The 12,633-nt window shown below is 36.7% G+C and overlaps 1 protein-coding gene across 1 annotated transcript in view; it reads left to right on the top strand.

Moving 5' to 3' along the window:
- Window positions 1–12,633, top strand: part of LOC150085642 (short/branched chain specific acyl-CoA dehydrogenase, mitochondrial) — a 133,830-nt gene that overhangs the window by 74,208 nt on the left and 46,989 nt on the right. The window contains exons 7-8 of the mRNA XM_090373407.1: window positions 654–779; window positions 11,436–11,528. Coding sequence (XP_090229533.1) covers window positions 654–779; window positions 11,436–11,528 — 219 coding nt within the window. The remainder of the gene's footprint in view (window positions 1–653; window positions 780–11,435; window positions 11,529–12,633) is intronic.

The following is a 12,633-nucleotide window of genomic DNA, read 5'->3' as shown; positions in this document are numbered from 1 at the left end:
TCTCAGGAAGTCATCAATGAAGTGGAATCGTGGTTTCAGGCAAAAAGTGTGGACTTCTATGATCAATGCATTAAACAACTGATCCATAGATGGGAGAAATGTGTTACTGTACATGGAGAGTACATAGAAAAGGATTAAAGTTCCTGTGAAGTTTCACCTTTCTAGGGCTACAAACTTGTAACGGTCCAAACTTGTTGATACCCCTTCATATCTATATATATTTTTAAATATATATTTAATAAATATATATCATTAACATATGCACCCCCTCCCCCAAACCTGCAAAGTTTTATAATACTTTTGTAATCATTCTAGATATTCCAAACTTATTGTAATCATGCTAGATATTCCAAACTTATTGTAATCATGCTAGATATTCCAAACTTATTGTAATCATGCTAGATATTCCAAACTTATTGTAATCATGCTAGATATTCCAAACTTATTGTAATCATGCTAGATATTCCAAACTTATATAAACTAGTTATAATCAGTACTTTATTTCAAAAAATATATTGCATGAACGAGAAGTTTTACTTTTATTCACTTTTTAAGTGAAATGAGTTAGTAGCTATTTTCACTTTACTGTTGTTACTGTAACTTATATATATACTTATTTATTTATTTTTTTTTTCATTTTTTATTTTACAAAGGGTTACAAAGGTATCACTTGTTTCGTTGTGGACAGAGATACACCAGGTCTTACTGTTGGTAAGCCAGAGGAAAAACTTGGGTTGCATGCTTCCAGTACATGTGCTGTTAATTTTGATAATGTTAGAGTGAGTTCTATTTTTGTATGTTGATATATTTTTATTAATTAGTGTATATGCCTTCACATTTGCACACATATTATTTGTGATTAATATTGAAATTGTGACATTAGGAAGAAAGAAGGAAGCTTATAAAGAGCAAAATGTTTAGTTTTGTTGGGAGAGTCCATTGTCAGGGAAATGGATAACATATTTTTGGATGAGTGGACTAGAACCATGGCATACCTGCAAGAGGCAGTGATTAATGATATCACCAATGGATTGTTATATTTTAAGGAGAGTAAAGAGAGCATTATTATTCATATGGGGACCAATGATATTAAGAACGCATGAATGGGCAATTTGTTGGACAAATATAAGACCATGATGAAAAAATAGTCATTCTGAGTTAGGTCAGAATGTTTATATGTTTGCAGTTCTGCCCAGGCTCGGTAGGAGGGACTGTATGCTGAAAGCCTTGTGGATTAATGGGAATTAATCCACAAGGCTTTCAGGGAATTTTGAAGGGAATTTTTTAACAGCATGACTCGCACCTGTAGGTAGATGGAATCTATTTTTTGGAGATAGGATACATTTAAACAAAGCTGGTGCAAGGGTTTTTTCCAGTATCATTGAAGATATTTTGAGGATTCAGGGGAAACTGCTGTTTGGGGGCAAATGTAATATATACATATTTATCTGATGTATATGATGCAAGTAACACTTGCACACACATTTCAAGTGTGTGCAAGTTCTTGTATGCATTGGCTGTTCTTGTATGCAACAGCCAATAAGTGTATCAAATGAGTGGGAAGCTAATGCCAGGGAAACAAACTTAACTTCAAAGGAAGTGTTAGGGTAATAAACTGTACATTTACTATTAACTGCACATACAGTATAAAGTCTGGAGGATGTCAATAGAATGAGTGAATTCTAATTCATGGTTAGGAAAACTAATGCTGACATAATAGGGCTAACAGAAATGTGGTGTCATCTGGAAATAGGGGGATGGTGAGTTTCATTATGATATATACAATCAGGGTTGTAGTGGAGAGTATATGTCATATACCCTCTGGATTCTTTTAGGTGAATAGCGTATACCTTCTGGTTTTTGAACGACTTGAAAAACCAAATATTAAAATATTTACTAAAAATTAAACAAATTTATTAGAATTTTATTCTTAGGCTATACAGGTAACCCTCGTATAACACGGTAGTTTGGGTCTTACAAAATCTCATGTAATGCAAAACTGTGTTATACAAGACTAAGAATCAGTGAGAAAAGGTGGTTACATTCCAAAAGCTAACAAAAATACACCATTTTTTAATAACTATTATTATAGTAGTAATAACCTAATATTTTAACTATTATTTTTATAATGGTAGTACCTTAAATAGTGATAAGGGAACAAACTTCTTGCCTTACAAACTGTGATACTTATATGTGAGATAATGTACGTTCATTTAATTTTCTTCCTCTTCATCTGTGCTAAGCACAATCCCTTCTGCAGCATCTAGATTTCGTGTACTTTCTGCTCTCTTTAAAGGTCACAAGCCACAAAGTCACAATTATTTTTTTATGGTGTCAAACAAGCACAAGTTTAGTAGCACAAAACCTAACCCAGAGATCTCCCAACAAAATACAGTGGTCCCCGCTTTAAATGATATGTGAAAATCGGAAGAATATTTTCTAGTTAGCAAAATAAAAATAAATTTATGCTTACATACATAGCTTATTAATATGTACTGTAATATGTACATACTAACTAATGGATATTTCTGTTCACTGACTTTTTTTTTTGGTTGTAAAATTTAAAACAGTAAAAATGATAAGCAATTAATAACAATGAACACGGCACGCACAAGTTGCAACAAACACGATATAGAGTGGTGAATTTCTGAAAATTTGTTTTTTATGTAATTGAAGATTTCATGGAAGGAGAAACACATTTCACCATAATAACGTGAAAACCCACACAATTCCAGCTATCGGTACTATAGCAAATGTTATAGTACTGATAGCTGGAATTGTACTATAGCAAATGCTATACTACCCAAGTTTACTACCAATTACACTAATAGAAAAGCCCAATAAACCAGAAACTACAAATTGTTTTTATTGTTTTATGGTAGTGACCTCCAGAAATGTGCTTTAGAAAAATATCACAAAGGCGATAACAACTAGTGAGTCAACAGCGGGGATTCACAAAAGGGAATGTAAACGTTGAAAATTACATCTAACATAATACCAGGGTTTTCCCAGTACAAAAGCTCAAAAATATCATGTTATGCGAGATTTCCAGCAATTCTCAAACCCGGTTAGAGCAAAAGCTTGTGGAAGTACTGTGTTGTGCAAGGATTGCCGCAATTTATCAATCATGTTAGAGCGAAACCATGTTGTAGAAGTACTGTTATACAGGGATTGCCTGTACAGTCAGTCCTCGTATAACACGTGTTTACACTACACGAATTCGATCATACACGATTTATAAATAGGGGAACGATATCTTATATAACACGAACCGAATTCGCTTATGCACGATTTGCCTTTGTGTTTACAAGAAATGCCAGTCGAATGCAGAATCACCCCAACCGAACAAAACACGATAGGAATGAAGAGAAGATTCTGAAAATGATATTTGTGTTTTATATCAGTGAAGGGGAAACGCATTTCACCATAATAATGTAAAAACCAACACAATTCCAGCTATCGGGTGGGGGGGGTGCAATGATGTGTAGTGTAAATTTCAATACCAATTAAAACTAGGGTTAAAGTGTGTACTTAACTGTAGCATTTATGGTTTGTGTTCTTTTTCTCACACACTTACACTTTCCTTCATTCTTCTAGCTTTCATTTCATTTATTTGACTCTTGCTTTCTGCACTGCACTCTCTGGGAACCTCAACTTACTGTTATTCTTCAGTTGTGGTGCATCCCTAGCTGCAAGTTTTTTGCAGGCCAGGGGAGAATGCAGTGATAGTGTTTGTGTGGTTAGTAAATGTTTGTTAGTATATATAAAGTAATGTACGTTATTTTTAACTTTGTATTCTTTCGGCCAATTACATTTGCTCTTCCACTCATTCCCATTCACTCTCTCTTTCCCTCATGTTAGGTCACTCTTTTTTTCACCAAAACTGCCATTCATTCCCTTTTACCATAATTCCTAGTTCATTCAGTGCCCAACCTATTTATTCAGTCATTCATTCATTCTACATTGCATTCCCTTGCTACCAGCTTACTGATATTTTTCAGCTAATTTTCTTTCCTGACTGCCTGTACATCTCCCTCCCCTACATGGTTACTTATTTGGTGTGGGACCCCATGTTCCTACACATGGCAGGGTATTCCTGGGGAGTTTTGTCATGTCAGGTTTCTGTCAGGGTACAGAATACTGCTATCCTGACAGCTTAAGTCATTGTCTGGGCGCTGTGGGAAACTTGGGTAATTTTAACTATACTATTGATTATTGTTTAATTGCTGGGGGACTGAATTGCCATTCTTTGGATTGTTTTGTGCATTTCAAATACTTTCTGTGTGAAAGATGTAAAGGCTTTATAATTTTCCTCTTCTATGATTAACAGATGTTCTCTCTCCCCTGGGAAGGGGGCCAATCTGTGCTATTAGCTCTGTTCTCGGGATGTCATATTATACATTCATATAGAATGTGTGCCCAGTCTTCACTCTCACCACAGGTGCAATTTGGGTCATCAGTCAGCCCTAAGGAGGTTAGTTTCGCCTTTAGGGAGCCGTGACCTGTCAATATAAATGTTGTAAAAAGTCCAGGGGCATACCACTTAGGTGGTTTTGGGCTAACCATTGACACCCATGGCAGAAACCGTTTGGTAACCAGACCTCTGGTTTCCTGCTCCCACTTTGTTTGCCATAGCTCATGGAGCTTTGTGGCTATTCATTTTTTTTCATCATTGAAGGTGTTGGTTTATTAAGGGCTTCTCCAGAAATTCTGGGGGTATGCCCTTTTTAAATCTATAATATAAGCCCTTTTTGGCTACTTCCAGGTAAAGTGGGAGAGCTCTGGCCAGCAACTGTAGTGCAGGTGTGCTTACTGTGTGACATGCTCTGGTAATAGTGAGTAGTATTGTCCTTTGTATTGATTCTAATTTATTCCTATTTCTTACTATGGCCGAGAGGGTGAACCATGCACTGGCTCCATAGGTGAAAGTAGGTAAGAACATTGCACGGTATATCATTGCCATTGCACGGTCTTTCTTTTGAGTCCCCAGTCTGCTCGACTGATCCTGACAATCATGCCTGCATAATTTCTCACTTTCTTCGCGAAGTAGATCAAATGGGGGTAAAAAGTTATTTTTGAATCAAAGACCACTCCAAGATATTTTAGTTCTGTTGCCATTTTTATAGTGGTTGTGTTAATTTTGATTTGTGGAGGTACTACAATAGCAGTGGTAGAGAATGAAAAGGACCTGGGGGTAATTGTGCAGGCAGATATGAAGTTTTCTGAGTAGTGCAGACGGTTTGCAAGAGTAGCTCATGGTGTCTTGTCAATGATATTACAGGAATTTTTCTAACAGGGATAAGGAGGTGATTATCCCCTTGTATAAGACAATGGTCAGGCCACATCTTGAGTACTGTATACAGGTCTGGAGGCCTCATTTTAAGAAGCTGCCGGAGCAAGTTCAGAGAAGGGCAACAAGATTAGTGAAATGAAACAAAGGGTTGCACTTATGAAGAAAGGCTTAAGTTTTGTAAATTACAGTGTCTGGAGACTAGGCACCGCCGAGGTGATCCGATAGAGGTGTATAAAGCCTCGAATTGGGTTGAGCATGCTCAATGCTGATGGGTTTCTTCCTCTTGCTCGGAATAATTGCCTGAGAGGGCATAAATTCAAATTGAGGAAAGACAGTTGTAGGATAGATGTGTGGAAGTTTGTGTTCAGCCAGCGTGTAGTTGATTGCTGGAACAAACTCCCATCTGTCGTTGTAGAAGTTGATAGCTTAAATAGATTCAAGGCAGAACTAGACAAACATTTGGAGCGAGTGGATGGGTGAAATTAGCTTTTTTTTTGGCGAATTCCATATATAAGCTCGCTTTCTAGCATCATGTGCCTAATGCTAATGTTTTTAAGTAAATCCCATATCAGTACACAGTGATCACTCCTACCCAATGGGTCTTTTACCTACGGATTCTTAATGCATAAAGAATTGCTGCTGATAATCGAATCAAGAGCATTGCTGTCTTTTCTTGCCCCTCTAACATTCTGTTATAGAAAACAGCCATTCAATAAGAACTATTGATGACTGTAAATCAGAACATCTTATTCATTATAAGATGTTCTGATTTACTGGCCAACTCAATTTCTCTCTATAGCTGCTTGGTATACTCATCACAGTCATTAAGCCTATAATACACTCCTCTTATTTTCATTTTCTCAGTGCTTATGTCACCAAACTGATTCATTGTTGCACCAGCCACTCATTGACTGGATGCACTGCCTTAGATTTAATATGCTTCTTAACTAAGTGTATATAACTCCTCTCTTCCTCCTGGCCTGTTGGACTTGGCACATCACGGTCTTAGTTGCTTATGCACCATAAAAGCTGAAATAAATCTCATCTGTCCTGTCTGTCCTTTTTGTACACATTTTACTCCCCACGTTTAAATCTGCATCCCTTATGTCTGAATCACACCATGTTTCCGATTTCCCTACAATATCTACATTTGATGATGTAATCAGTACTTCAAATTCATAAAATTTATTTACTATGCTCTTACGTTAGTGTACATGCAAGTATATATACCTGCTTTCTTACCCTTAGTTACCTTAGCATTAGTAGAGGCATATGATGCAAGAAAGCAAGCTTATGCAACATCAGCTGAAAAAAAAAAAAAAAAACCACTCCCATTTCACTCCTCCGTTCATTCGAAATACCTGCCCAGCTGAGCCTTAAATTTATTTAGGCTATCAACTTCCACAACAAGGGATGGAGGTCTGTTCCACCAACCAACTACCCGCTGGCTAAAGGCAAATTTCCACACATCTATCCTACACCTGTCTTTCCTCAATTTGAATTTATGCCCCCTCAGGCGATTATTCTGAGCAAGAGGAAGAATCCCATCAGCATTGAGCATGATCAAACCATTCAAGGCTTTATACACCTCTATCGGATCACCTCGCCGGTGCCTAGTCTTCAGACACTGTAATTTACGAAACTTAAGCCTTTCTTCATAAGAGCAACCCTTTGTTCCATTTACTAATCTTGTTGCCCTTCTCTATACTCGTTCCAGCAGCTCTATATCCTTCTTGAAATGAGGCTTCCAGACCTGTATACAGTACTCAAGGTGTGGCCTGACCATTGCCTTATACAAGGGAATAATCACCTCCTTATCCCTGCTAGAAAAATAGAAAAATTCCTGTATATCACTGACAAGGCACCACGAGCTACTCTTGCAGCCTGTCTGCACTGCTCAGAGAACTTCATATCTGCCTGCACAATTACCCCCAGGTCCTTTTCATTCTCTATCACTGTCAGTGTAGTAACACAGAGTTGATACATTGCTCTGGGGTTACTGTTTCCCATATGTAGTATTTTACATTTGTCAAACTTCATTTGTCACCTCTCAGCCCATCTGCTCAACCTTTCCAGATCCTGCTTCAGCAGCATAGTGTCAGTAGTGTCCTTAACAACCCTGCCAACTTTGTATCATCTGCAAACTTGGACATTAAGCTTGATATACCATCATCAATATCACATATAAATACAGAAAACAACAATGGACCCAACACTGAACCCTGAGGAACTCCACTAATAACATTAGTCCATGATGAGCAGTGTCAATTGATTACCACTCTGTCTTCTCCCCCTAAACCATCCCTTTATCCGTAGCAGCAATTTGCCTCCAATGCCACACTGCCCCAATTTGTGCAGCAGTCTTCCATGTGCAACAGTATCAAAAGCCTTTCTAAGATCCAAATATATGATATCAAAGTTATTCCCTACATCCAGTTCTTTTGTGACCATATCATAGTATCCAATCAAATTGGTCATGCAAGACTTTCCCTTAACAAAACCATGCTGTGCCCAAGCTATAACTAAAGTCTTGTCTAGATGATCCTGCAGTGCTGCTTTGACCAGTGCCTCCATTAATTTTCCTGGAACAGAAGTTAAACTCACAGGTCTATAATAACTTGTGTCAGCCTTTGATCCTCCTTTGTAAATTGGGGTCACATTTGCACATCTCCAGTCTATGGGTACCTCCCCTGAGCAAAAGAAGCTTTCATAATTATGACTAAGGGTTTGCTTACTTCCTTTGCTGCCTCCTTTAATATAACTGGATAGATGCCATCCACCCTGGGTGCCTTTTTTATGTTTATCCCAGCAGAACCTTAACTCAGCAGAACTATTTTCTTGTTCCATGATGACTGAGAGCAGTGTTTGAAATCCGTGACACCTTCTATTGGAATGTGCAGCAGCTTGGAAAGCTGCTGCACATTCCAATAGAAGCAGTGCAAGAATCATTTTAATCTCTGCCTGCACCTGTTGTTAAACTCTTTGTCTTGTATCTCCCAAGCTAGCAGTTTTTCAATCCATCTAACCCTGCCTCAATAGCATCAGCAAATATCCTTGCACCCCTTCTATTTAATTGTATTGAATAGAAGGGATGCAAGGACCCCTGTAAAAACAGTGTCTCTCTTATTAAAAAGCACAGCCCATACTGAGAAAAATTCTATCCAATGTGCCCAATTCTTAACATCTGACAATTTTAACGGTCCATGCAAGATGAATGCTGTAAATTGTATCTTTATTTGTAAATCTTGCCACTCTGAGTTCCTCTCCCTAACTATTAGCCTCAGCTACCCATGAAGGTAACTTATTACAGTAATTAAACAACTCATTGGCTAAAAGAAAACTTCCTACAATCCAGTCTATACCTCTCCTTCCATAATTTAAATTTATGGCCCTCTTAGTTCTATTATTATTTATAACCATCAAAATTTCATCTTCATTCATTGTAATACCCCCCACCCCGAGCATTATAGACCTCATTCAGATCCCCTCTAAGGTATGTAATAAACAAGCTATCTAGAATACTTATATGAAGTCTTTTCCCATATTTGTACAATTTTTTTAGATCTTGTCAGGCAGGTGGCTTGTCTTTGGATCTTTTCAAGAAGCTCAGTCTCTTTTTTGGAATATGGTATTCCAAGTGCATGGTCACAGTTATCTTATGTAGGCAGGATTTTGACCTCCCTGTCCCTACAAATAAATGTTCAATAAATCATCGATGGGACACCATCAAGTCCTCTTACCACCTATGTTGCTTGAAAATTCCACGGTAACTTATACATTTGGAGGAGCTGAAGTTTCATTCAACTCCTCCAGATGTAGAAGTTATTTTGGAGTTGTTATTTTTCAAGTGGAAGACATTGCATTTGGCATCATGAAAACATAGCAGCCCCCTTTGACTCTTCAAAGCCTATCCAAGTCATCCTGAAGAAGTACTGCTTGTCATCCTGAAGAAGTACTGGTTTATTAATCACTCTCCATCACATCCCATGCACTGTATCCCTTTGTTAATGTCATTTTTAAGAAAATCAGAAAAAACAGATCCAGCATTGATGTTTAAGGTACCCTGCTTCAAACTCTAAACTTTCATCATAACCCTGCAGCTATTTTGTGATCCCAACATATTCTAGCTTATACAGCTGCCTCTCATGTTGGGCATCTTGCATTGGGGCATAGAAAAGAATCGTCACTTAAGTTAGGATTATTTACTAGAGTGACCTATGAAATATTTATAGTTTCATAGGCAATGAATTCATGGCTCAAAGGTGGGCGGGGGTCACCCATGTATTGAAGTATTCAAAGTGGATACTCTAAATGCTTCTTAGTGATAATAAAATCATAATAATAAAGTTTTATGGTACTCATCATCAGTAGAGTGCTAACTATGGTATCAATAATAATACAATGATATCGGAAACAATAATACTCTACTAAGTATATACTATGTATGTACTTAGTAGGCTATATATATATATATATAGTGCAACGCACAAAAAACTGCATCACCTTAAAAAAAAAGTACCATTTGTAGTGAAACGTATAAGATATTGTTTGATTACAGTCATTTTGTTTGTTGCAAAGCAAAGATATTGCATCATACAGTAATTGCAAGGTATTGCATCAGCCATTTCTATAAATATGGCATTGGAAGGGTATACATGCTCATTAGTATCCTGTTTTGCGGAGGTGTAAGCATGGCTCCATATGTTCAGTTGACACCAAGAAAAAAAAAGTGTAGCTGCTGCTCTGTCCCAGGAAAGGCTTTCTACGTGTGCTATCGCTGATAAAATAGGCTGCCACCAGTCAACAGTATTCCAGGTGCTGAAATTAAAGTGTGGAACCAGAGATGTGAAGAGAAGACCTGGATCACACTGTAAGAGAGTGACTACACATTCCCAAGATCGATATTTGAAATGGTTATGCCTTTGTAATCACTAGTGCTCCTGATCTAAAACTGGACTTTGAGATGGCCTCTGGTGTTGAAACAAGTGCATGAACTATCCAAATATTGTTTTCACAATGTTGTGTGCATGCCTATCGGCCCAAGAAGAAGCCTTCTTGGCCGATAGGGATAACCACACAGATGTTCAAAACTGCATTTTTCAACAGGACTCAGCACCTTGCCACACAGCAGAATTGGTAATTTTTTATGCTATTTAGATTTTAATGATGAGTTTGTCTTCTTTTCTCACAAGGTTTAAAACATATTTACACCAATGTTTTCCCTTGTTTTTCTCCTTTAAGGTGCAGTCATACCTTGGAAATGCTGGCATTACAGTGTTGGACTGGCCCAGCAACAGTCCCTATTGAAATTTCTGGTACATAATGTTGTCTAAAATTGCTCAGAAGAAATTGTAAAGGTGTGGTACCACGAAATTGGGCAACCGTATATCCAGAAGTTGATTAACTATATGCCAGATCGTTGCAAGGCTGTAATTTCAGCTCGAGGAGGAACAACAAAATATTGAGGACTTATTTTGATGATTTACAGTACGTAATACTATTACGTTCACTTGTTGTTTCAGTTTGTATACGTAAATGCAATAAAATATACATTTTGTTGTCATGATTGCCATTTGCATGATTTCTCATATTTCCATTAATTACGCATTTTACCGTTTGGGAAATTGATGATATTTATTGCAATTAGGTATATCAGATGGAGTCTTTTTATTGGATTTCATTCACGGAGATATATATATATCCCATCTAACAAATGCATTTTGAACATTTCTGCAACCCACAGTGGAAAACATTATTTGCAAAATTCACAAGTGATGTAGTTTTTTTTTGTCTGCCACCGTATCTACATTCATACACATATATAGTGTAATTTTTCTGCTGGAAAGCATTTTAATGCCACTCTGGAACCTTTTTTCTACACCTCTGACCATAACAAATTTCACTGTCTAAAATGACTCTTGCAAATGATACCAGTGCAGCCTCCTACGCAACACTTAAACCACCTAAGGTTAGTGGCAATGGGACATATGACTATGTAATTGCTACTTTTTTCATATTTTAATCTAAAAAATATGAAAAGTAGTGAGTTCATATTTTTTGATTAAAATAAGTAGAATGTGCAATTGAAAACATGGCTTTGATGCCCTTCCTTTTTTCAATTCATTATTTGGTTCTCCTATAGATTTCAGAAAACAACCTCTTAGGAACATTTGGTCATGGGTATAAATATGCCATTGGAATACTGAATGAAGGAAGAATTGGAATTGCTGCACAAGTAAGTCTCTTTTATTATTGCATGTTTTTCTTATTTCATTAAGAAATAAACTTTTGAGGATAGCATAATTTTAGATTATTTTAGATATCCACTATCAGTTCTTTTTACAATGACTTTTTAAAAGAAATGAAATCATTCAAAAAAAAATAATAAATTAAATACAAATGGAAACATTTGAAGCATGAAGAATGAAGTGGCAATACAATACAGGAACTTCTCAATGGAAAATTTCAGATTTCTACAAAAAAAAAATTATGATTAGACCAATCTACGTGTGATGAAATTTATTATTATTAATTTAATATTAATTAAAAGTTAATTATTAAAAATTTGTATTATTTATGCCCTACATGCTCTTTATTCAATTTTGTTTTAAATATAAATATTTTTATAAAATTTTTCTTTTCCTTTCATCATATTAGTATTAATAGCAGGAAATCATGCAAGAAAGCAGCGTCAGTCAAAAAAAAACAAAAAAACCTCCCACATCGTTGTTGGTCCCCTCCAACAGTTTGTCTAGTTCTTCCTTGAATTTATTCAAACTACCAACATTCACAATAGCAGATGAAACTTTGTTCCAAATCAACTACCTTCTGGCTAAAGGAACGTTTCTGCAACCATCTTTCCTCAACTTGAATTTATGCCCGACCCCATGTACAGTCCGAGGAACAGGAAGAATCCCATCAGCATTGAGCTTGCACCCATTTAAAGCCTTGAACATATCATTCAGATCACATTGCAGGTGCCTAGTCTCCAGATGTTGCAATTTGGAGAACTGAAGCCTTTCTTGGTAAGAGCACACCCTTTGTTTCCCACACTAATCTCATTGTCCTTCTCTGCACCTGCTCCAGCAGCCCTACATCCTTCCTATAATGAAGCCTCCAGACCTGTATGTGCTCAAGATTTGGCTTGACCACTGCCTTTATACAATGGGATAATCATCTCATAAGGAGAAGAAATTTTTAAGCAAAGAAAAATTAAATAATAAGTTTTTATCAGTTATAAATTCTATATCAATAATATAGAACTTTAAATTCTGTATTATTGAATAAATAACCCACAAACTTATACACTTCCATTTCACAAATTTAAATTTTTGAATTGT

Source organism: Mastigoproctus giganteus, chromosome 5 (assembly GCF_048544385.1).
Source record: "Mastigoproctus giganteus isolate SK-2022 chromosome 5, ASM4854438v1, whole genome shotgun sequence".
In the NCBI taxonomy this organism is placed as follows: Eukaryota; Metazoa; Arthropoda; class Arachnida; order Uropygi; family Thelyphonidae; genus Mastigoproctus; species Mastigoproctus giganteus.
The sequence above is the reverse complement of the archived record's forward strand: the minus strand, read 5'-3'. Positions and strand labels throughout refer to the sequence as shown.